This window comes from Girardinichthys multiradiatus, chromosome 4 (assembly GCF_021462225.1).
Source record: "Girardinichthys multiradiatus isolate DD_20200921_A chromosome 4, DD_fGirMul_XY1, whole genome shotgun sequence".
Taxonomy (NCBI): Eukaryota; Metazoa; Chordata; class Actinopteri; order Cyprinodontiformes; family Goodeidae; genus Girardinichthys; species Girardinichthys multiradiatus.
Window position 1 is genome coordinate 6566683 of NC_061797.1, and position 26445 is coordinate 6593127.

At 41.1% G+C, this 26445-nt stretch overlaps 1 protein-coding gene across 2 annotated transcripts in view; it reads left to right on the forward strand.

The window, feature by feature from the left end:
* Nucleotides 1-26445, forward strand: part of dpy19l3 (dpy-19 like C-mannosyltransferase 3) — an 82719-nt gene that overhangs the window by 23196 nt on the left and 33078 nt on the right. For both annotated transcript variants that reach the window (XM_047362840.1, XM_047362839.1), the window contains 10 exons: nt 1066-1189; nt 1353-1487; nt 4605-4736; nt 7645-7746; nt 8002-8075; nt 11507-11665; nt 13936-14064; nt 18637-18748; nt 19154-19210; nt 21351-21433. In XM_047362840.1, coding sequence (XP_047218796.1) covers nt 1066-1189; nt 1353-1487; nt 4605-4736; nt 7645-7746; nt 8002-8075; nt 11507-11665; nt 13936-14064; nt 18637-18748; nt 19154-19210; nt 21351-21433 — 1107 coding nt within the window. The remainder of the gene's footprint in view (nt 1-1065; nt 1190-1352; nt 1488-4604; nt 4737-7644; nt 7747-8001; nt 8076-11506; nt 11666-13935; nt 14065-18636; nt 18749-19153; nt 19211-21350; nt 21434-26445) is intronic.

Below are 26445 nucleotides of genomic sequence, written 5' to 3' on the forward strand. Positions count from 1 at the left end.
TTGTATTTCAGTTAATTCCACCTTTTTTCAACTCTGATTAGCTTTACTGTCTGATTAGAAGAAGGATCCCCACAGCATGATGCTGCCTCTGACATGTTTCACCATAGTGGGCTTGGTGTGTTCAGGTATGTTTCATGAGGCCTTCAAAGAACAGCTGGATTTGTACTGAGGTTAAATTACACACAGCTGGACTCTATTTATCAAATGGTTCTGGAGACAATTGGTTGCATTAGATTTTTTTTAGGAGCATCAGACTAAAGAGTACTGAAGACAAATGTATGCCACACTTTTCAGGTTTTAATTAATGAAATGTTTTGTCAATGTAATTCTCCTTCCTCTTCATAGTTAGGCACTACTTTGTGTTTGTCTGTTGAAGCTTTGCGATGGAACATGACAAAATGTGGAAAAGTGATAGACTTTGATAATAAAGATCATATACTTTGGTAAATGTTTGTGTGTAGGTAGAAACAAACATTTCTAAAAATGTAAGTCTGGCAGTAATTAGAATTTCAAAATGGAAATACACTGGAACCCTGGATGAGTTACCAGTAACTCATCCAGTAAGAGTTACTGGTGTGACACAGTGTAGATGTATGGAACTCGTTATTGCTCAGGAAAACCTTCTGGTTGTGTCGTCTTCTTTTAACGGTCGTCTTACTTTTATTTTACTCAGAGCGTTGTTGGAAAAAAGGCAGAAATTCAGAAGAAATTTTGAGACCCTGCTGGGATTATTTCGATGTTATCTGCAGATCGATACTTTAGATTTTTTCCAGTAAGCAGGAAACGCAGAGGGTAGTAGAGCTCTCCAACTCTAGAAAACAGCTTTGAGTTGAAAAACAACACTGTAGAAGTTTGAGCATGTGAAGGTTGAATATTGCATTTCATTTTATAATTAAAATGCACCATACTTTCTCCATCATTATGATGATCATTAGAACAAATGTTCACACATGACCTGAACTCATTTCCAAGGTTGTTTTCCCCCACAGACAGAAACACAAGTCATTCAGATAAAAGATGTACATTTCTCCATCTAATAATTGCTCTTTTGCTCCCTTCTTTCAGGGTAGATACCACTCGTGTAGAGTTCACCATCTCCCTCAGGGAGAACTGGTCGTTGCCCTTCTTTGCGCTGCAGGTCACTGCTATCACTTGTTACCTCAGGCCTCAGCTCAGCGCATTACAGCAGGTACAATTCCCTCTCAAACCCACACCAGATCACAGCTGTTGACTGTCTAAACGCCATAAAGTGGCCCGGACTAAGTGTAGCTAGTCAATAATTTTAGCGATTTAAGCGAAGTAAAAGCAACTTGTACCTAATCTCTGAGTGTTTTGTGTTTTTCGCTCCTCAGAAGGTGATGGTGTGGCTGATGTACGTGACTACATTTTGTTTCTGTCTGACGTGGCAGTTTAATCAGTTCATTCTACTCGTTCAAGCTCTCATTATTTACACCCTGGACTGTGTCGACCTCTTAACAACTACGCAGGTATGTAGCATGCATTGGTGTTGCATCCATTCCTTCCAGCATCCCTCCATCAGGGACATTTTATTAATCATTTGTGATGTTTTCTGTTTAGCCCCCATTTAAAGAACATTTTGTAAACTTCAAATTTTATGAATTCAAACTAATAGAAGAAATAAAAAAAACTTTAAATACATTCTTTGTTTATGCAGGATTTCTACACAGTCTGGAATATTTTAGAAAATAATTGAAGTATTTACCAAGTAGGACTTAGTATGGAAAAGTAAAAGAGTACAGAACAGTAGGGGGGTCAGATTTTTCACACACTAGTTGTCTCATTTGGTTTGCAATTAAAATCGAGGCCAGCTCTGTTCCCCTCTTTAATTCAGTCAGTCATTTTCTACCGCTTATTCCATAGTGGGTCGCGGGGGAGCTGGTGCCTATCTCCAGCAGTCTATGGGCGAGAGGCGGGGTACACCCTGGACAGATCGTCAGTCCATCGCAGGGCAACACACACAAACAACCATGCACACACTCATTCATACACCTAAGGGTAATTTAGAGAGACCAATTAACCTAACAGGCATGTCTTTGGACCGTGGGAGGAAGCCGGAGTACCCAGTGAGAACCCACACATGCACGGGAAGAACATGCAAACTCCATGAAGAAAGACCCCAGGCCGGGAATCAAACCAAGGACCTTCTTGCTGCAAGGCAACAGTGCTACCAACTGCGCCACCGTGCAGCCCATTAATTCACAAATTGATTCTCTAATACACCCACCAGCAGGGTAGGGCAGAAAGCTCCATGTTTCACCCTCAATTCACACATTCTTTTCAAATCGGCTTGTTCAGACAGTCACACTGTTAAGATTCATCTGAGTCACAGTCTTTAGGTGTTAGTCTACAAAACTGTTAATAAACCTGCAGCATCTAACAGATAAAACAGGTAAGCAGTAAAGAAGCATTGTGATTTCACTAAACTGTTGTGGTGTAAACAACACAGATGGTTTGAGGCGTGCAGCACCAGTCAATAATAATTAGAAACACAGTCAGCTGTGTTCCTACACAGCATCACCGAGTTCATGTCCAAACAGCGGCACTCTGCTGCAGAGCTCAGATTTCTCTTATGAGATTAATATAGAACATTTAACAAAATAGTGACCCCGCCTGTATGATATTTAGTTCAGCGCAGTTAAAGTTTTATAGCACCAATTCCCAACATTTTTTGTCTCAAGGCACTTTAGAAATAAAAAAATCCTTATAAAAACATTTATATACAGTCCATTCATACAGATAGATTCTACGTCAAATACATAAATTCCAAATTGATCCTAGTTATTTAACAGTTCAGTCAGATTCAGTTTATTATTCAAATTGGTTAAATAGTTTTCTATCTACGGAAACCCAGCAGATTGCATCAAGTCGCTGGCGAGCAGCATTCACTTCTCGTGGATGAGGATGGAGTGACAGTGATTACTCGATCTAATCAGGTTGCTAACGTTGGAGCAAGCCTTCTTCCCTCATTGACGCTACAGTCAGTTACAAACAGCTAACATCACAACGCAAACAGTCTGACCCTAAAATGTCCTGAAATCCATCAATATATTATCTACAGAAAGAGGTGTTTGCATTAACAAGGACTGCAGCTGGAAGTTCACCATAACCTTTAGTCAAAAAAAAATCCTGTTATGAATATTTTCTAATTTTGCAGTTGAATTGTTTAAAGAAAAAAATAATATATTTTTCCCAAGAGGTATTTAGGAAAAACTTTGGCTTCAGGGGAGCCACATGAAGACAGTGGATGGTGTCTCGGGGTGGCCTGCGTTCAGGCTGCTAAACTAATGCATATACATCTGTACTTAGCACTAAGTGGGTCCAGATCATGACGGTTAGTGTTACATCTGCATGGAGCCATAATGCTTCAAATTCCTCTTTAATTCATCTCCTTAAATTCATCTCCCATACAACTAAAAACCACTGAATAAGCTTGCACACCCTGAAACTAAGCAGCACTCAGTCTTTATGGGTAGGAGATTATGAGAATTTAGCAGTTATTACCAACTCTTCTTTGCAATGAATTGGATGGGAGGACGTCTCCTGTGCACAGCCCTCTTCAGATCTCCCCGTAGATTTTGCAATCGGATTCAGGTCTGAGATGAAAAGATGAAAGTCCTTCTTTGTGCCAACATTGACTGATATTATTAGAACTGTTATTCCTTCTATCTTGACTGAGGCACCAGTTACAGTTGAAGAAAAACATCACCTAGTATGATGCTGCCACCACCATGCTTCTCCAGGAGACCTTACTTTTGCAAATTCTTGCCCAACATTTGGCAGGAGGAAGCTGGATTCACAATGTTTGGATTGCAAGACGACCACTCATCTCAGTAGACCTCAGTCGCCCACGTTTGCAGCCTTTTGTTTCACTTGATAATGACTTTGTTCCATGGTAATGCGGTTTAGCTTCACCTGCGCCACAGTTTTGCTGCTCCAAAAATGTATAATTTCTTTTAACAGAGAGACATCCAGGTAAGAGCTGTGCTGTTCGTATGGAGTCCAGACAGGTCAGTAGGTGGTCCTTTAGTGTATCTGCTGAACTGGTGTAGAGAAGTGTCCCATTCATCCTCTGAAGGTGAGGGAAGCCTGTACTCAGTCCATCAGTGTGTGTTCATGCATCAGATCGTCCAAGGAAAGATGCGGGTACCAGGTCTGACCGAGTCCTTAGGATCTGTCTTATTGCAAAAATTCTAAAGCAGCTGGGCTAAATGAAGTGAAAAAGAGGAAAATACGCACTCTAAGGGAGGTTTTCCAAGCTCCAGCACTTATGTTGCTTCAATAAATCGGTCCTTATTTACATTTCACTTTAGGAGCAATTTGGTAGCTATGTAAACATGTGCAGCCATCCCTAAATTATTCATGACCAAGTCGAAGTTTGATTTACGGTAGTTTTTTATTGGGCCAATAGTTTTCTTATGGGTTGGAATGATGCAAATCTTGACAAGAAAATGAAAGACAGTAAATTTGAATGTGGAAAGGTAGAAACTGTGGAAAACCAAATTCCCCACCTGAGTCTGAAAACACATCACGTATCTGATTATTTTTCAGTGTTGAGCATAATCTGCTGTGTGTGTGTTTCCCAGGCGACGACCCTGTACCTTGTTCAAGTGAGCAGCCTGCTGAGCGTTTGGCTGCTGCAGTTCTGTAACTCCATGATCCTGGGATCGCTGGTGCTGAGCTTCAATGTGGCAGCACTGTTCATTAGACACTGCCAGGTTAGTGTGTCTAAAATGAATCTACATTTCCTGTCAGAATGATTTATTTAAAGATGATTTACGCCGTCAATTAGATCCTAACGTTTGTTTTTCATATGCTAATGAACATAAGTCATTTTTATTACAACCATAGAGCAAAACATCCTACTTCTGTGCTGAGTTTCTGACTCCGAGAGTGGATTCTGCAGCATTTCCTTCCTCTGAGTCATTAATCCATGAAATCCATACATTCACAGCAAAGCTCTTGCGCGATCTACTTCTATTAGAGGTCCTTGAGATGCTTTTACAACTTAACAGGAATCCACTGGAGTGAACTTGATGTAAGTCAGCATAATTAGAAAGGTGCTTATGCCTGTTTTTTTCCTATACACCTTAAGAAGAAAAACTATATTAAATCATGGCCATACTCTGTGTGAAGCCTGGTCTCTTCTGACTGTAATCTACAAAACGTATTCCCACTGTGTATAATATTGCTACAGCTCACTGTGACATTAACAGATTATTTAGCAGAAGTCTGTATAGGGAGGATTTAGCATTTTTTCCTGCAAGTTGCAAAAATAAAAAACTTCAGATTCGACTTAGACTTGTGCCATAAAGACTTGAGCCTTGACTTGGACTTAGAAAAATGACTGGTGAACATCTCTGCAAAGTACAGGGACTGCAGAAGCATTACGACCCTTGAACTTTTTCACCAAAAGAAGTTATTGCATAATGGTGAAGTAGAAGGAAAATGATACTCGTCTCGTACTCGTCGTCTTCCGCTTATCCGGGACCGGGTCGCGGGGGCAGCAGACTCAGCAGAGACGCCCAGACGTCCCTCTCTCCAGACACCTCCTCCAGCTCCTCCGGGGGGAGCCCAAGACGTTCCCAGGCCAGCCGAGAGACATAGACCCTCCAGCGTGTCCTGGGCCGTCCCCTGGGCCTCCTCCCGGTGAAAATGATACTGTTTTTTTTTTTACTGATAAAATCTAAAATGTGTGGCGTGACGTCAGCTCCCCCGAGTCTATACTCTGCTAGACACCGCCTCTTGCTGCAATTATAGCTGCAAGTTACAAGATGATCAAAGATCTACCTGCTTTAAACATCTAGAGACTGACATTTAAGCCCACCCTACTTTGCAAACTAGTTCAAGCAGTTCAGTTAGAGCTGGATGGAGAAAAGCAATTTTATGTCTTGCCACAGATTTTTAATTGCATTTAGGTCTAGACTTTAACACGTGAATATGTTTTGGTGTAAGGTTTTAAATCATAGTTTTGGCTGTATGATCATGGTGCTGCTGGAAAGTGAACCTCCACCCTGAACAAGTTTCCTTTCAGGATTGCCGTCTTTTTAGCTCTGTCTATCCTCCCATCAACTCCGACTACCTTCCCTGTGCCTGCTGGGAGCACCACAGTCTTACCTGCCCCCATTAAAATCTCCAAGACTTTCAGTGGCAAGTGGTAAGATTGTTGCTGATCACTCCAAACTTGGACCCATAGAGGTTTAGTGTCTTCCCCCTGGAAGAAGACTGCTCGGAACCAAAACCACACAACACAGAAACCCACAGAAGCTGCAGCTGGATAGTTAAATAGATCTGAGCAGCTAAATTTCCTTGTTTCCTAAAAACAGTCTCTGTTCACTGGACCTTTCTAACTGCTCACATTGTGTAGATATGCTTATATGTGTATGTATGCATCTGTTTATATGTTTATGGAGAGTAACAATATGTGTTCTATGTCTGCCGTTTTTAACGTGTGGTTGTTTTGTGCCCAACTATGGAAAAAAAGGTTTATTGGTGTAACAGTTGATTTAAGTATCTCCACAGCCTGATGCTGCCACCACCATGCACATCGTTAGTTTTGTGCCACATTCAGTGTTTTACATGTGGGTCAAAAGGTTTAACTTTGGTCTCATCTGACCAGAGGAACTTAATCCACATGTTTGCGGTTTCCTTGGCTTGTGGCAAACTGCAAGCAGGACTTCGTATGACTTTTCATCAACAATGGTTTTCTTCTTCCCCAGGTTTATATAGTGCATGATTAATAGTCATCATGCTAGCAGATTCTTCTGAGTGATTGATACCTGCTAGGTTTGCAGTTGTGCCATTTTATTACAGAACCTTGCTTTAAACGTCTCCATGACTTTCTCCCTGACCTGTCTGATGTGCTCATTGGTCTTCATGAGGCAGTGTGTTCACTAATGTTCTCTAATCTTCACATGGATTTGTCACTGGATTTATACTGAGATTACCTTACACACAGGTGGAGTCTATTCTTTAATTAGGTGACCTCTGAAGCCAAGTGCTTCCTCTGGATTTTATTTAAAGGTGTCAAAGTTTAAAAGGACTGAAAACAAGTTTTTACAGACCACATAACCTGCTTGCTAATGTTACTTAGCTAAAATGTAACCATTCAAAAGGTTAGCACTCACCCTCAGACACTTTACATAATGTATAACAAAGTGAACTCTTTCTTTATTTACTTTGGATCAGGTGATGGTGGAACATTGGTGAAAGGGTTTGTTTTTCAGCAGATGGGCGGTTACAGTATCAGCTGGTTTAGAATTGATACGCTCCACGTAAGGGGCGGTCTGACCATACATGAAATATAGAAGTGTTTTATATCCCCAACCTGTTATTTTTCACAAAGTTAGAGGGATCCAAGCTTTAATCTGGGTGGTTGGGGGTCAGAACACCTCTTTAACCCCCCAGGCCAAGTGAAATACAGGTGGACTCAGTCAAAGGGGATCTCAATATCAGGGAGTTTACTATTAGTTAGTAAAAATGTGTAAAAAAATAAAAGGGATTCTAACTTTGTGTAAAACGTGCAGTGTTACAAATACTTTATTGTCTGCCTGATTAGGTTTGAGTCCCTTCCTGAAATCAATAACAGAGGTCGTCCTGACTGACTTCTGCTGTTTAATCTTGCAGTCTGCTTTGAAGACTGGAGGCCTGCTGGTTCGTTTAGTCAAAGTTCTTCTCCACAGTGTCCTGGTTCTCCTGCTCACCTTCATCATCAACTACTTGACTAAGGTGCTCGTCTTCCTCTGCCTCAACTCCCATTCCTTTTCTGTTTTTTATGTTCTCTTCATCTCCTGCTCCTTGTATTCTCTATGCTTCTACACTCTCCAGCCACCTTCTGTTGCTGCTCTCTTCTTGTCTCCTTCATGTGTCTAAAACATAAATGCATGATGTAACCTTGCTGTGAGATGTCAACTTGGTTTATATACTTGTTTACGCTTCTGATCTCAGCCCTGACAAGATGACCTTGTGTGTGTGTGTTTACAGAGAGCGCTTCAGCTCAGATCAGACGAGCACATTTTTAAATTCATCAAGTCAAAGTTTGCCTTGGGGCCAACGAGGTATGAACACATAAACACACAAACGTGAATCCAAATGCTTGGTTTTTTGAACACCTGTTTTATAAAATCCCTTTTGACACGCATATGCTGAGAATATATAGTGTTAGTGTGCTGTGGGGCTTGTACAAAACTTCCACTTGATGTTGAGTGACTACATTATTCACTAAGCACGAGTGTCATAGCACCTGCAGCGTTAATGTGTGTGAATAATAGATTGGGGGGTAATGCCACTAGACCTCTCATCGATCAGTGTGTGTTGCCGTGTTGAGCTGCTCAGCCACAGGATGACTATTCCGGGCCGGCGAATAACACAGCTCCCAATGCGATGCTGCACAACTGGCCCTTCAATTATTCAGGAGATTGTGGAAAATGCCAGGCTTACTCTGTGCTCTAGCTCTGCCTTACCCTCGGCTCTTTTTTCTCTCCCTCACTTAGACTTATTTTAGGTCCCATTGTTTCATTGTTCTATCCTTAGAGTCTCTCACTGCATATGTTGGAGCTCAACTCTCAGTTTGAGGCACTTTTCCAAATCTTTATTTATCATAAGCTGTATTACCAATGGAAAGTGCACTGAAAGAAAAAGGTTACAGGCACAGTAAATATTACATACATCGTCACAGTATAGAACATAATATATGAGTGTAGATGTTAAGACCAGTTTTATTTATATAACATTTTAAAACAAATCAAAGTTGCAGCAAAGTGCTGAACAGCAATAATTCAGCCAAACCAAGAGCCACAGAACAAATAAAAAATAATAAGAATGTGTTTAACATTCTGTTCAATTTAAAAATACTTTATTAATCCCAAAGGGAAATTAAATGTTGTTATAGCTCATATTATGAAGGTTTCTTCAAAGAGCCGTTGTAGATGCTGATGGCTGTGGGCAGGAAGGATCTCCTGTAGCGCTCCGTCTTACAGCTCATCTGAAGAAGCCTCTGACTGAAGACACTCTGTTGTTGTAGGACAGTCTCATGAAGAGGATGCTCAGGGTTCTCCATAATGTTCTTCTTTATATGAAGAATCCTTCTTTCCACAATGATCTCCAGAAGTTCTAGAGGAGACCCCAGAACAGAACCAGCCTTTTTTATCAGCTTCTTGAGCTTTTTTAGGTCCCTGGTTCTGATGCTGCTTCCCCAGCAGATGATGGCAGAAGAGATCACACACTCCACAACAGACTTATAGAAGATATGCAGCATCTTGATGCGAACACTAAAGGACCTAAGCTTCCTCAAGAAGTACAGTGTGTCTGTCTTCTAGACAGCTTCACAGTTGCATCTCCACTCCAGTCTGTTGTCCAGATGAACACCGAGGTATTCATACTCCTCCACTACCTCCACTTCTTCTCCCATGATGGAAATGGTTTTTGACTTATTCCTGTTTCTCTTAAAATCTACAATCATCTCCTTTGTTTTAGTCACGTTCAAAATGAGATGATTGTTTCCACACCATGTCACAAAGCGGTCCACCACCTTCCTGTACTCAGCTTCTTGTCCATCTCTGATCCACCCCACGACTGCAGAATCATCCGAGTATTTCTGCAGATGACAGGAGTCTGTCTTGTACTGAGGTGTACTGAGTGAAAAGGAATGGTGAGAGTACAGTCCCCTGTGGTGCTCCTGTGCTGCTGACTACCTGGTTAGACTCACAACCCTTCAGTCTCACAAACTGTGGTCTGTTTGTCAGGTAGTCTTTGATCCAGGAGATTGTTGAGGCCTCCACCTGAGTCTTCTGGAGCTTCTGACAAAGCAAATCAGGTTGAATTGTATTAAATGCACTGGATAAATCAAAGAACATGATCCTCACAGTGCTGCAGGCTTTGTCCAGATGACAGTGGGTTTGTTGAAGCAGGTGTATGATGGCATCTTCAACTCCAACTCCACAGCGATAAGCAAACTGAAGGGGGTCTTGATAGTTTGTTTCCTTACTCAGGTGGGCCAACAGGAGTCTCTCTAGGACCTTCATGATGTGGCATGTCAGGAGAACAGGTCTATAGTCATTGAGGACTGATGGGTGAGTTTTCTTTGGTACCACAACCAGACAGGAGGTCTTCCGCAACACCGGAACCTTCTTCTGGGTCAGACTAAGGTTAAAGAGGTGCTGCAGAATCCCACAAAGCTGCTCTGCACAGACCTTCAGGACTCTAGGGGAGACACGATGGTGGAATGTAAGCCGTTGGTCAGAAAGCCTGGCAGAGAGACGCTGGAGTCAGGGATATGATCCTGCAGCCATGTCTCAGTGAAACATATAATACTGCATTCCCGATACTCTGGCTGGGTCCTTTGTAGGGCTTGGAGTTCATCCAACTTGTGCACCATTGAAGTTAGTCTGTTTATAATAAATATCAATACATGTCTAAAGGCTGATATTAATTATGAATTAATAATCACTTTATCAGGAATTGATCACTAAGAGTATATGTCTTGTATATATCAGTCTGTGCAGCTGTTGTCATGGTACCCGTACACAAATGACAACAAAACTACTTATTGTTTAAAAAGTACAAATAGACTTTCTGAAAATAAAGCAACCATGATGAAAATGGTGCTAAACTCAATTTAAACAATGTTTAGCTAACTACAATTGTTTTTGGAAAGCATACAATTGGCAATGGTCCTCTCAGAATAAGTGTGTGTCTGCACTCTCGCGCACACTGTGAAAGTGTGTGTTACTTCGTGGACAAATACCTATAAAGATACATCACAACTTGATGTTGTGAAGCAACGTCAAAAGACAAAAGAATGCCTGGTTGACATGACCATATGGTCTGTCTGGTCTTGTAAAAAGATGGCTGCCAAAATTAGAGTATAGGAAAGCGCTAGAAGGCATCAGATTGGATGGATAACAAGTAGGGATGCACCTGATATTCAAAGTTAGGGCGATATCAATATCTGATGTTAATGTTGCTGTTATGGTCGATAACCAATATTTACTGATATTATGTATATTTCCATAACCTTTCGACACCGTGAGAAAAAGAGCCCTCTGCTGACGTTGCTTCTCTGCTTCAGTTAAACACCCAAGAGTCCTGTGATGCATCACTATCACTGTCACATGACCAAACAGATACCACATGGCCAACCCCATGCCCTCCCCCTCCAGAAACACATACACAAATGGCAACACGATGGAAATAAACAACTACGCGAGTTTGGAGGATGTGTTATCTGCTAGTCCAAACATGTTTGCTTGGAGAGGGAAACTGTGTGCAGAGTTGATCCTCTTTGTTCTCCGACTATCCAGGTGAAATGAATTGCCCATCTGTTCCTCCCTGCTCTGTTTTTACTGTCATCTACTTCAGCTGCTTACTAGTTCACTCCCCACTTAGTGTCCTACTGTGTAATAATTCATTATCCCGTTTCTTTTTTCTCTTCTTCCTCCACTTTTATCCCCCACCCATTCAATCCTTCTTCACATCACCTCTCCTGCAGGGATTTTGATGCCAGTCTATATCTGTGTGAGGAGGCCTTTGGGCTTCTACCCCTGGACACATTGGAGCGCCTGGCTGGTACCCTGCTGTTATACCCATACATCCCCACTGTGCTGCTGCTCAGTGGCATGTTAGCAGTGGCAGTGCTGCAGAACCTCAGGTATGTGGTGCTTAGAGAGGTCTGGGAAAGTTAGAACCAGCTGAAGAAAAATGCATCTTCAAGGACGTGAAAACGAGTTGCTTTTGATTATCTTTACCAGCAGAATAAACTGAATTATACTTTCCTATTCCCACTGAGTGAATTCTAATGTTTCTGCACCTGATACTGCAGCTTGGAGCCTCTAAGGTCAACAAGTCATGCATTATGGTCTTTCAATTTTAAGTGTATAGAAATACAGTTAGGAAGTCCAAATGCTGCTATGTGGATCACCTAACAGTGTGGTCATGATCAGAATCTCGTGTCCAGGACCACTTGCTCAATGGTGCTTCAGTTCTTTACAACCTGACAAGCTTGTCAAGACATGATCCAGTATCACTGACAAGTATCATGGTATGTGATTTTATTACAGTTGGATTATTATCCATCAACTTTATTTATAAATAAATAATAAACCCGTTAAATTTAGTAGTAGGTCTTAAGTGCCTATTGGGCCTGATATTATCTTCTGTTCTCCTCTTTTTAGAGTAAAACTGCAAGCAGAGCAAGCTGATAATAGCTGTTTAGCCGTTTTCTCAAACAAGTCCATTCTGAGGTGGATTTGCTGGTGTGCTTTGGATTATTGTCCTGCTACATATCCCAAGTGTTTAAGCTTACCGTCACAAACTGTTCAAGACTTTCTGTTAGATGCTTCAAGCAAGTTGTCCAGGTCCTGAAGAAGCAAAGCAGTCCAAGACTGTCCTAAGATGCTGTGTCAGTTTTACACGCAGCACATCTTTCAAAAAGTTCTGCTTTTGTCTTACCAGGCCACAGAAATATTTCCCCAAAACGCTCGGAGATCATCAAGATGTTTTTGGGTAATGTGAGACGGGTCTTTGTGTTCTTTTTTCTCAGCAGCAGTGTTCACCGTGGAACCCTTCGATGGAGGCCATTTTTTTCTGTCTTATTGTTAAATCATGACCTCTAACCTTAGCTGAGGGGAGTGAGGTCTGCAGAGCTAGATGTTTTTGCTGATTCTTTTGTGGCCTTCTGGATTAGTCATCGATGAGCTCTTGGGGTGACTTTGGTAGGCCAACCACTCCTGAGAAGGTTCACTATTGTTCCTTGTTTCCTCTAGTTGTGGATAATGGCTCTCACTGTGGTTCGCTGGAGTCCCGAAGCCTTAGAAATGGCTTTGTAACCCTTTCCAGACTGACAGATGTGAAACTGAACCCAAATATGTGGTTAATCACGTTTATATTTCCAAATACGACCAGATTGGTTTGGAAAGCTTGTGTCTCTTAATAAATGAAACCATCTTTTAAAATCTGCAAATTGCATTTATTGATGTTCTTTGATTTTAAAATTTCTTTGATCTGAAACTCAAAACTGTAAAACAGAAGAAATCTCATAGAGGGCAAATGTTTTTCACATCACTGTAGTAACTCTTTATATTTGTTGCTCCCTGTTGTATAACACTACCAGCAACATAAACGCTAAGCTAATGGCTGGTAGTGAACAGGACGAGGTCGTTGATGCATGAACGTGTGTCCCATTGAGTTTGGCTAAAGCGGGTTTAATGAAGTTGTGTTTCTAAAGGATGGCTCAGATGCCCCTGCGGAGAATGATGACATAAACAGCTTGGTAGATGAGATCAGGGCTTTTGTTCAGAAAGGAAAACCTAAGTTGGAGGTCACCGTGTTTTTCTCTACCCCGGGATTTTCCTTTACGTTCTGAAAAAGCAGCATCATACAGCAGCTGCCGCTCACAGCTTCATTTACCTGTGGTGCAAGGTGATAGGCTGCTCTCAATTAATCAAATTAGCATCTCAACTCGCTCTGTGCCTTTGGACTGGAATACTAACCTCACAGAACAAAGGGCTATTTGCCAATTCAGGAATTAATTTTATCCAGTATAGCCAACCTCACGTAGTAGAGGGAGCAGTATTTGATTTATATTCACATGGAAGCCAGTGTCCGTCTGATTCGGTGCTGGAAGCCAGATCGTAGGAGTAACATCATTGCCTTCAGGGCCTCACTGTTTGTATGTGTGCTGACTTCTGCAGACAGAAATGGTCGTGGGTGTGCATCATTACATGTCCACTTGTGTGCAAGCTGCTAATGAAATCTGAACAAGAGCTACTGAAGTCTGAATAATCGGAACAATATAAATTCCACCCACCTACCGTCCTGCCTCTCCTCTCGAGCGTCTGGTTGTAATGTTTTATGTATTTACTGTTGGCTTTGGTAGCATGCTTCTTTTCTGCTTTAATGTCTGGTTTTGTTTCTTGCTAGGCCTAAAGGAGGTTTAGCAGAAGAGAAGAGAGGAGCTGCAGAGGGTCGGGTGGAGGCTTTCCGACCAGATGTGGCCTACAACCTGCTACACACTGTGCTCTATGGCCTCCTGGCTTTTAGCACTATGAGGTAAACCTTGAATTATTGTAGCACCAACTGTGGATGAACATGTCTGAATTCACATTGCAAAGCCGTCTCTTCAAATCTCCTTTTTCTCTCATAACTTAATCAGTCATACTCATGCACAGATGTTAACACAAGGACCTCTTCACTCCATTTCACTAAGTACCTTAATGGTTTACTTCAGTCTTGTTCACCACCAAGTACCAAGCTTTGTGCTGTTTTTTTTGCAGGACTAAAGATCCTAATAGAAACCTGGTTGTCAAGGCTCAGGTCTACACTCTGTGTCCATTAACATGAGATTTTAAGTGCAATAGTTCTGATGCATGCAGATTGCCAGCAGACACCATTCACTCTGTTTTCACATTTTTTTACATACGTTGTATACTTATTCTAAAAGTGACCATAGTATAGTTTTCTTTTAAAAATCTACACAAAGCTTGTAGAAGCAGCTTGACAGGAGTCCCACTGTGACAGGTTCATTTGATTCAACAGGATTCGGAATGGAGAACACTTGTTTTTATAAGGTGCCACAGATTACAGTGTAGTACAGGTAGAGAAGGATGGAAGGCTGAACCGTGATGGAAACTATGGCATGGGACAGGAGCTACTGCTGGGACAAGAAAACATTGAGTGGAGAGGGAGAGGATGGTTTGTCTTGTGTTGTTCAGTCTCTCTAAGCTTCTTCCTCCACATCTTGCTGCCCTTCTTTGTTCTGTTCCTCGTCATCTCCCTGAACATCCGATGTCCATGGTGTCAAGTTGTCATGTAGCAACTGCGAGATAAGTGTTGAGTCGTTCTAGCTTTCCTTGCTCAGAGTGTCGGGTTATGCAATACTTCTCAAATGCACTTGACTGCAATGGAGGATAGTCCATAAGACACTGAGCCATGTTCAGTTTGAAGCCCTTAAAACACCTTTACTTTTTTTAGACTTTCTTTTTACTTCTATATTTATATTTATCTGAGGGTTTAAACTTTAGCTCAGCGAAGCACTTTAAGCACCGACACTTGGTCACAAAGTTCTTGTAGAACTGTTCTTAAATAAAGACTTTTATGTTGACCAGATTGTTAATCATTCACAAATAAATATTGTCCATATGAACAAGGTTTTGAAAAAAGCAAAAGTGAACTTGTAAGACTGCGGTGTTTGTCGCACCAGTGCAACCAGAGCGAAACGTTAGTCTGGCTCTGTTGATCCGCTGAGCCGAAGACCCACCGGTGAGCAGAGGCGTGAAGATGGCCTCTAGACTTCTTTCTACGACAAATACACTCCGCTCAGTTTTAGTGCGAGTCTGTAGCAGAAAATAATGTGGAAAAATTAAAACAAAAATACTGGAGTCAATACTGTGGTGCAAGTTTTTCTCACAAAAAGCCTGTTAGGCAGCAGATCTTAACCAACCTTTTAAAATACGGTATTTAAACACCAACAAGGGATGCTCCTAATTAGATCAATTAGAAACACACTTCTTCCTGTGTTCTTACACACTGCTACAGTGGAGAAACAGTACATATAAGGTGTGATTTAAATGAGATTATCTCGCTCTCTCTCCAAGTTTTCTTTTACATTTTAGATCAAGTCAAACAGAAAACCTGTTCATTGGTCCTGAATGCGAACGGGAATGTGCTGTGACCTAGAACCAATGAGAAACATTTGCTCACAAACTTCACTCTGAGCCCGACATCTGAGGCCGTAATTAGTCTGTCTAATCAAAGGGAGGAATCTAAACCACTTTCCGCTACTTTTTATCTGTTCATTTCTATCATACTAATCATGAAAATATAACAAAAACTGAGGTACTTATAACACAAACCAGGTAACATTTTCTTGAAATCGTTGTCTTTCCATTTAGTAAATTGTAACATTTGATATGCTGAGGGATCGATTTAGAGTTTTCCACATCTTTTTTAGTCACATGATAGCCTGAAGGCAGAAGATGGAGGAAAAGCAGTTTTTTCGATTCAAAACATGTATCTCGCTCTAATCAGTTTTACACGCCACCTTGATCTGTTTCATTCTGTTTAATTTTAGGCTGAAGTAAGTTGGCATATTAAGAGATAAGCCATAATTAAATGTATTTAAAGGCACACCAAAATCATTCTACTGTCATACATTCAGTGGCCGTCAACAGTGTGCACAGCTCTGTTAAAATGCCAGCGGTGTGTGATGTAAAAAAGAACAAAAACAACATGATAAATCATTTTAAAACTTTATGTTACTTTGATGTGACTACGTGGGATGTTTTATCCAACTGCAAAACAAACAAATGTTAGGTGAGAAATATAAAAAAAACAAAACAGAAAAAGGTCCAATAACCTGGCTGTGTTAAAAGGCTTTAATCTAATGCTTTGTTGAATCACATTTTGATTATAATTAAATCCCAGTCCAATTGTGTACACAGCTGCCATACATATTAGGTATTCTGCAATAAAGTTTTGCCGTTCAAGGAACATTTTTTCCTTTTGTATCATTTACCTAAAGCTGTAGTTTGCAGAACGGATCCACCAGTCAGTCCCCTGCGTGCCGGGCCACAGTAAAGACAGCCGGTTAACAATCATAGGAGAAACGAGGGGACATCAGTGACAATACTAAAACTGGATGTTTCTCCAAAATGAAAAGACAAGACAAAAACTGGCCATGGCGGCTGCCAAAAGGCCCATAAGTACTGATAGTGTTCTACATGTGAAGAAAAGTTCCTGTTTCCTCCGAATGAGTAGGGCTCTCAACTGAAGTGTTTTGTTCCAGTGAAACGATCCGGGCCTGGCTAAAATCTTCTTAAACCTTGTGGGAGAATGTGTTATGGTCTGATGAAACCAAAGGGTAGATTTAACACAGTCACAGTGAAACTTAGTGGTGGCAGCATCATGATGTTGGGTTAGTTCTCTTTAAATGGACCTGGGGTTTTGGTCAAGCTGGAAGAAATTCTAATCAGGTCAAAATTGATTTGAGTGAGTTTTGACCCAAAACCTTTAGATGTCTGCTAAAAAGCTGAAGATGAACAGAGGTTTTATTGTTCAGCCATACATACGTTAAAAATAAAAATAAAACAATGCATTCATGAGAGGAAAATAAGAACATTTAGTCTGGAAAGTTCAGGGGTGAGAATCTTTTAAATGATTTATGATTGTTACCTTTTAACAGGGGTGTAAAGACTTTTGAAAGCAACTGTATGAACATGTATTAAATACATTCATAAATGACACTGATTTAGGATCTTGAATGTTTATTACATCATAATAAATGAGAATTAGTTTTCCTTAAGTCTCCTTTTATGGACCTGTATGCTTTTTAGTTAAAAATTGTATTAGTTGTTGCTTCGTTGCGAAACCTGGCAACCCTGCTAGTGCTTACTGGTTTCCATACATTTCCAGTCAGTAACTACTCCAAAAGAAAAGTATGCTAGCTGTTTTTTATTTATTTGTCTTAGCAAAGCTAGTATAGCTGCTCGCATATCACCTCAATGTGGAGGTCTGTTTGTTAGTTAATATCATAACTAAAGCTAAGTGTGGCTTACTGCTTAGCCCTACTGAGCTAAAAGCTAAGAAGTATTGGTATATTCTTTCTGAATCTCTCTCCATTTCCTCCACTAAAGTATTCCACTTCTGTCTTCTCCTACACAAATTTAACTTCTGAAATGCACGTTTGATTGTTACAGTTTGCACTTTTAGTTCAAAGCATCATGGCCCCAATGCCACAAACACATTTTTATTCCCGCATATTTCATCCATTCACAAGGTGCTTATCAGTTCAGTTAAAAAGTAAGTAAAATCCTTGGAGCTGTGGAAACAAAAATGCCATGTGTTCTGATGAGATTTACAATGCTATGCACTGGGTCACCATACTCCAGAACTGAACCTTCTGCAGCCATCCAACTTCTTCATCAAGCACAGAAACTGTTGCTCTTAAATTAATCCAGCTGTGAACATCAGTAATTTATGACATCGAAGAGACTGATGTCAAGGAGGCTTCAGTTAATGCAAGTTCCAATCAAAGTTCAGGGATTATTTCCAAGAAAATACCACCTGAATAATATAGTGTGTAAAGAATAAGAAAGCGAGCGGCTTACAGTTCTGACTGAATTCCCACAGAACGCTACAAAAAGTCAGAAGCTTTTAAAACTGTGCAAGTTGTATTTGGAGAAAAGTAGCGTCTGATGTCAGCACTTTCTCAAACATACTGATTAAGAACGAAAGGCCAAAAGTGCAGAAAGCGTTTGTTTCTGTCAGACCGCTTCTTTGTATTAAAAAACATATACAGACTTATTTTGGGTTATTTCTGCACTTCTTCCAGCCTGATCCTCTGTGTACCAGTCTCTCACCTTCTCTCCTGTTTCATCTTTTCCTTTGCTTTTAAGGCTGCTGCAGTAAATAAACTTTGGAGCAACATTTGAACACTGCAGTGTTTTGGTACTAACTTCAAGTTCTCCATTTTCAACTCTACCTATCCTTTGTTGCCTAACTAAAGACTGTCATCTGCTGAAGATCTTGGAGTTCAAATTTACATGGCGCATTTTTACTTTTCCCTCCATGGTGGAGACTCACACTCGTTTTTGTTTTTCTCTCTCTTTTCCCATTTTTCCACAGAATGAAATACATTTGGACAGGTCACATGTGTGCGGTCGCAGCCTATGGTGTGTGTGGGACTGAGCTGTGGACTCTGCTTCTTAAAGCTCTCCGCTGCAACACTAAAGTTCTGGTACCAACCCCTCTCCCATGTTTTTGTATTCCATTTTGATCAAATGCTACTTAGTTTTTGTGTTTTTTTTTGGTTTTTTTTCCAGTAAATGGGACCTCCTTGATTCCACCGCCCTGCTTTGTATGCATTAATATGCTTTAATGTAAAGGTTTTAAATGATTTGTTGGTTTTCTATGAACGTGAATCATATTGCTGCCTCCTCTCTGCTCTGTGATTCCAACCACTAGGTGTCAGTGTGGTCCTGACATGCTCACAGCAGGGATTACTGCTCTGCCTCTCATCCCTGTGTTATCTCACCCCGAGCTTGTCTTACATGTTTTTTTCACATGACTTTCTGACTCCTCTCGTATTCTACATTTAACTTTACTTCACTGTAGTGTTTGTTTTTCTGTTTCCTGTTTGCAGCTGCGGGTTGTCAGATGTGCGGTTCCAGTACTGATGATTGGCTGGCTGCATTACAAGGTAGGACATTTTGTTTGTGGTTTATGATCATTGTGGTACCGGCAGTCCCATCACTAACCCTCGGCCAGTTGAACAGACCCTAATAAATGCTGTGAGTGAGGCTGAATGAATTAATAAATAAAGAAATAAATAGGAAAAAAAACACTCTAACTTTATGAGAAGTTTGAAGTTTAACCAACAGGAATAAACAAAATAAATAAACTGAACATAACTTGCAGCAAGACACAGTAACATCAAAACAACTGAGGTAAAACTTACCAAGAAATGAATTAGTTACTTAATAAATTTGTGTGGAAATTGCCACTGTCTGCCTTCAATGAGCTGCCTGAAGCTAGGGGACTATGGAATTAGTTTTATTGTATTTCCTTTTTCATTTGTCACAATTCCAGGTATGACGAAGCAAATGCATTCTTTAACTAATCATATGGTGAATAGAACCAGTTCCAACAGTTTGCTCATCGTCATAGAGAAAAAATGACTGCACCTCAGCGGACGCGTCTGTGAAACTCCTGAAGCTCACAGATGACACCAGTTATTGTTGTGATCCAGGACAATGACAAGTCTGCATGTAGACCAGAGATGGATCGGCCGGTCAGAACCACCTGGAGCTTAACCCATTCAGGACAGTGGTGATGATGGTGGACCTCTGGAGAACACCTCCTACACTGCTTCCCCTCAACAACACTGTGTCTAATGTGGATCACTTTCAGTTCTTAGGAACCACCATGTGTGAGAACCTGAGATGGTCTTCACACATAGACAATGTTCAGAAGAAGGCCCAGCACAAACTGTACTTCCTACAGCAAGTCAAAAAGTACCACCTTCCACAGGAGCTGCTGGTCATCTCCACTTCCATTATTCAGTCCGTCCTGTGTGCTGTGGCTCATCCATGAAACAGGATAGGTCCAAACTACAATGAGCAATTAGGTCTACAGAGAGAATCATCTGGGTTGACCATTCCTGCGTAGGATCTCTTCAGCGCATAGTCAACGCGGGCAGGGATGCTTCCTTTCCTGCCAGAGATGCTGCTTGTTTAACTTCCATAACTGTTTATAGAAGAGTAAAACAGACACAGCTCTCAGTCCTCAGTTTGAGGAGCCTGTTTCTTTAACTCATGATCAGCCCATTCTCAGTCAGCTGACCTCAGCCTCGCTCATGTTGTTCTCCTTCGTCTAGTCCACGCACACACAGCAGGGTCACTTTAACTCCGGCCGATCCATCACTTTAATACAAAGCGTACGTGTTAAAGTGACCAGGTCGGCCAACGGCCTGGGACTGCATTCCAGTTCTGGAATTTTCCAGAATGGACAGATTGCCAGTCTGCCCCTGGGTCTGAGGGAGAGCTAAGCCTCGGCTGAGTGGGACACAAAACAAGCAGGCTGAGAGACAGCAGCGGTGAAGACATGCTCTTAGATGACTCTTTGATCTTTAAAGAGTTGTTTTATGAAATGCACAAAGGAACGCATTCTATGATATTCAATGCTTTTATGTCAAATTCCGTGATTCAACTTCACTTTTCAAAACCATGGATCAAGATTTACTTGCTCTGGAGTCTGGATCTGGACAGACAGGCTGTCCTGCTGGTGTTGGTTCACTGTTTCTTAACGTCAGTGCAGCCATCTACCAGGAAAGTTCAGAGCACTTCATGCTTTTCTCTACTGTCAAGCTTTATGAAGGTGCTAATGTTATTTTTCAGCAGTAATTGGCTACTGCCCAAAATGTCCCAATACCAGCTACCTTGGCTGCCATAACGCAAATGGATGTCCGTACAAGTATTGAGTTCATACACTGTACCATAAGTAGACATACTGTTTAGCAGGCCCTCATTACGTTAGTAGAAAGCTGCTTTATTGGTCTTATAAAATAATCTTTTCAGAGGAATAGGATTTGGGGTTGTAATAAGCTGTATGTCATAATCATCTAAATTAACCAATATTAAAACTAGAATATATCTCTCTGCATGTAATGAATAAATATAACATTTTTATTTAAAGTTTTACTTTTTAAAGGATTTTCCAATTAGTTTAGATGCACCTGTACTCTGTTACAATCAGTTCAGTGCGAGTTTGATTTTGTTCTCTGTGTCTTAATGAGGGTAAAATCCAGGTTTTCCACCCCTTCCTCTTCTCACCTCCTGTAGTTCTGGCCTAAGCTGATGGAGGAGCTATCAGAGCTGAGGGAGTTCTATGATCCAGACACTGTGGAGCTGATGACCTGGATTAGGTACTTGCACACATGCACCCAAATTTACAGATCTAGATCACCCATTATATTAATGCAAATTTGATTAGCTAGTTTCACTAGATCAAGCTTCGCCTCGCCTGATGTCCTTGATTAGTGTGTGTGTGTGTATATTGACGCTCATTTGTGGGGGAGTCTGGCTGATGAGTGATGAGAGCCGATGGGTCGCCATGAATAAGACATGGGAGTACTGGAAGGAGCCCAGCTGCTGGAGGAGCTCTAACCCACCTCGGGGTCTCTGGGGCCAGGCTTGAAGAAGATCAGCCTGATGGGAGCAGAAGTAGAGCTATGATTTGGAGTGGCCCCATACTGTTGTTTCTCTGTATTTTGGGGCTTGAACACATATGTTGCTTTGCAAAAGTATTCATAGTCCTTGAACCTTTTCACATTTTTTCCATCAGCTTATTTATTCACCAGTACAACCTTTTGGTTTGTGAAGTGCTTTATAAATAAAATATTATTATTAATAATAATAATAATATATTTTATGGGAGTTTCTGTGATAGGCTAACACAAAGTAGTGCATAGTTGTGTGCTGGAAGGTATTTGTTTTACAAATGGAAACCTAAAAAGCGTGGCCTGCAAATAGAGCTACAAATTATCAAAGGCGAGTTTCAGCTGGATTTTTTCCCCAGAATTTAACCTCGCGGAACCTTTTCAGCTACCTAGGCTGTTTTTATGTGTGTTTCGGCTGGGGTCTGAAACCAGGGTGTTTTACGTAGATTGGGTCCCCTGACAGTGAGCAGGTCCTATATGGCCGGAGTGCCACTGCGGTCTGGGGAAACTGGTCTCTGCCTACCGCAACAGACTAATAGAGCAATACTCTCAGATGGTTTCATTGCAGTTATGGTTTAAAAGTGATGGACTGCCACCCCAAACTGTGTGAACATGTGTAGGAAGAGTGGATTTAAAATAAGAATGGTGCTGATCCAAACTCCCAAAAAGAAAGGAAGAAGCAGAACTCCAATCTGGTTTACAGTCGGCAAGCTAAAGACATTATTTATGAAACTCCATAGTGGTTAAGCTCTAAAACTGCCCTGTTTGTTTGGATGGAGCGGCAGCGATTTTTTAAAATAATGCTACAGATTTGTAATGGTACTTGGATCTAGACTTTGACTAGGCCCTTCTATGTTTTTGGCCTTTTTCCTGCTGGAAAATGAGTCTCTGCCCAAATCTTTCGCAGTCTCTTAAAGGTTTTCTTCCAGAATTGCCCTGGTTGGAAGCTTCATACATCTTTCTATCAACTCTGATGAAGTCTCTGCTGAACAATGCATCTTCAAAGCATGATACTGCCACCACCGGGTTTCACAGTGGGGATGCCGTATTATGGGTGATGTGCAGTAGTTTTCAGTTGTATATCTTGGGTTTTGCATGCAGGGCCCATACATGGCTTGTGGTAAACGGTGAACAGGGCTTCCCAGGGCCTTTATTCAACTTAGGCTATTTTGGTGAGTGCAGAGAAGTTTATACAGCGCATGACTAATAGGTGTCTTGCTGACAGATTAACCCACCTGAGCTGTTGATCTCTAGCTCTTCCAGAGTTACCGTTGACGTCTTGGCTGCAACTCTGAATAATGCTGTGTGCACAGCTTGTCAGTCTGTTTAGTTTGAAGGCAATATCTTGGTGAGTTTGCAATTAGGTCATACATTTCTATTTTCAGATGTATACATGCCCCTGGACAAGGCACTTAACCCCATGATGTCTAGCGATCTGCGTATCGGTGTATGAATGTATGAGGGGTCAAAGTAACAAAAATAAACTTGAAATGAATTGAAGGTGTGAGATACTGAACATGGTAAATTCGAGTGCCGTAAAAACCAACATGTGATTAATTTCACCTTTGTAAAAATTCCATGAATTTGGAGGTCATTAAAATAACATTGTAAATATTAAGGTTATCAATTTTAACGCTGCCTGTTTTCATTCACTGCCTTGATTTTAACGCCTCCATTTTTATCACTTCAGTTTTATCGTTCATCGCGTTCAGTGTAATTTTTGTTACTTCCGGTAGATCCGAATACGGCAGCAGCCCCGGTGCGACGGACAGGGCCTTGTAGTCCGTCGCCCACAATTTCCCATGATTCATTGCGGATTGAATCGAATTGGTCGAGTTCGGGCAGCAATGGCGGACGATGGTGGCAAAAATTGTGAATAAAAATGTAAATAATACGCTTTCTGTGATCCCAAATAAATGTGTAAGATGTTTTTAGGTGAGAATGTAGGTTTGTTGAACTCAAATATCTACTCGGTTTATTAAGATTCCACTTAATTTTAAAAAAAAGAGGTTCTGCGTTTCCCAGCGCCAACTTACTTTGGCAGCTATCAGCTGACCGAGCAGTGTTCCCTCCCTCTTCCGGAGAAGGCGCCTGATTACCGGCTCATCGTGTTAAAGAGAGACTGAGGTGGAAACACTGGAATCAACCTGGGCGCTTTTCGCTTGTGACTCCCCACGGCTCCACCCCGTGGCCAACGATATCACTGCTGTACCATTGAAAATGCAGGCGAAGAGCTATGGACTACAAGTACTCCGCTGTCGCGCCGGGGCTGCTGCCGTATTCCGATCTAAAATCAAGGCAGTGAATGAAAACAAGCGATGTTAAATTTGATAACCTTAATATTTATAACATTAATATTCACAATATTATCATTTTAATGACCTCCAAATTCACAGATTCTAATTTTCACACGGGAAATTAATCACATGTTGGTTTTTATAGCACTCAATTTTACCATGTTCAGTATTTCAAACCTTCAATTCATTTCAAGTTAGTGTTTGTTACCTTAACCCCTTATATGAATGTGTGCACGTTTGTGAGTGTGATTGGTTGAAGGTGGCTCTAGTGTAAAGCGCTTTAAGTGGTGGGTATGACTAGAAAAGCTCTACATAAATTAATTTGATTTACCATTTACTTTAACCTAACCCTACTTCAGAGTTCTCCACAACTTTCTCACTGACCTGTCTGTTGAGTTCTTTGGTCTTCATGACACTGTTTGTTCAGTAATGTTCTCTAGCAGACCTCTGAGGCTTTCACAGCAGGATTCATTCTGAGATTAAAATGTTTTAGAAGCTTTCTGTCTATAAAACCTGTTTTTTATTAGTTCACTTAGGTCATATTGTTGGAGATGGTGTCAGGGTACTGCCCTGAATTATTAAGTTGCCCCTTATCATCTGCCTCCCCTGTGTGCATGTTATTTAAAAGAAACCACACGCTCTTACAGTTCTGAGGCTTTTCTAATCAGGACATAGTAAAAAAAATAAAACATCTGGTACATGTACTTGAAATGGGGTGAAATATGGACTCGAATGAACAACTATTCTGTACATGACATGTTTAATTATTCATTTAACAAAAACCAGGCCAAAATGCAAATCCGTGTCTCGAATTCCCCTGTTGGATTCACAAGAATATCCACCGGACCTTTGGTCTTCCTCAAGACATGTGTCACCCAAGTTTTGCCATCTTTACCACACGGTGAGGGTCTGTCAGGTCCCCCCGGTCACCCAGAGGCAGCCCAGGGTTCAGAGACAACACAAACTTTGCTTGACTGTAAATGTGTGGTGGTTAACTTCTGACCAGAAGATACACAACAGACAAAGAAGAGGATAAATAGTTAAACCAGAGCAGAGGTAGGAAACTAACAATGACGCTTGCTTGGAGAAGAGAATGTGTCCGAAAAATGTTGCTACCTTTATTTGGTCCGTTTTTATGCTTGGGAGCCCAGCAACCTTAAATTGGGTGGAATGTCTGGTGAGAAATCTCTTCAACTTGTTCTCCTCTTCTCCATCTAATAGAGGTTTGACACAATTGCCCCCACAGCTGCATACAAGGAAAGCTGAGTACATGCTACAGTTTTCACAGAGACTGAAAAGATTTGGAGTTCACAACTAACAGATTTTTTTTATGACGAGGGAAAGACTGGGGAGACCTGATAAGAGACCACAGATAACAGATTTATCAAACCAACAAAAGCCAACTGAATGCTTCAGAGCCTTGTTGAAACTGCCAGGAGGGCAACAGTTCAGTGGGTAAAAATGCACCAATTTGTGCTTTGCCAACCGCCAATACAACTTGAAGAAGAAGAGGATTAGGAGAACGAACACGGATGGCCGCACCTTTAACTGGCTGTTGCTAATACGTGTTTTGCAGTTGGGGTGATAACTTTTTCACGCTGCTTGATTGCATCCAGATTTGGCTCAAAACTTCAAACCTTTATATGACTGCGACTGATGTGGGGTTCAGTCGGGTCCCCACACGCAGTTGCAGAAGTGTGTTAACTTGCCATGTCGACTGTCCCCCCCACCTAGAGCTGACTCTGGAAGACTTTGCCCAATGGGAATCATGGGTAAAATCTGGCAAAGAAAGCGAAGAGTGTTCTTAGCGCAAGTGGAATACTGGTGCTCAGCTGACAAGTGCAAGTGTGTGTGTGTGTGTCAGTACCTTTGCTCCAGTGTACATGGGAACCATGTGAGGCTTTCTTTGGCCATCTTTGGACATATGGGCCAAAATCAGGAAGTTGAAAGAACTTGTGGTCATAATTTCTATTTTTTTTATTAATCTTTTACCAAAAGGGTCTCACAAGGTGGCCTTATGAAAAGGTAGGCATACAATTTCCAACATTTACAGGTCCTTCTCAAAATATTAGCATATTGTGATGAAGTTCATTATTTTCCATAATGTCATGATGAAAATGTAACATTCATATATTTTAGATTCATTGCACAATAACTGAAATATTTCAGGTCTTTTATTGTCTTAATACGGATGATTGTGGCATACAGCTCATGAAAACCCAAAATTCCTATCTCACAAAATTAGCATATTTCATCCGACCAATAAAAAAAAAGTGTTTTTAATACAAAAAACGTCAACCTTCAAATAATCATGTACAGTTATGCACTCAATACTTGGTCGGGAATCCTTTGGGAGAAATGACTGCTTCAATGCGGCGTGGCATGGAGGCAATCAGCCTGTGGCACTGCTGAGGTCTTATG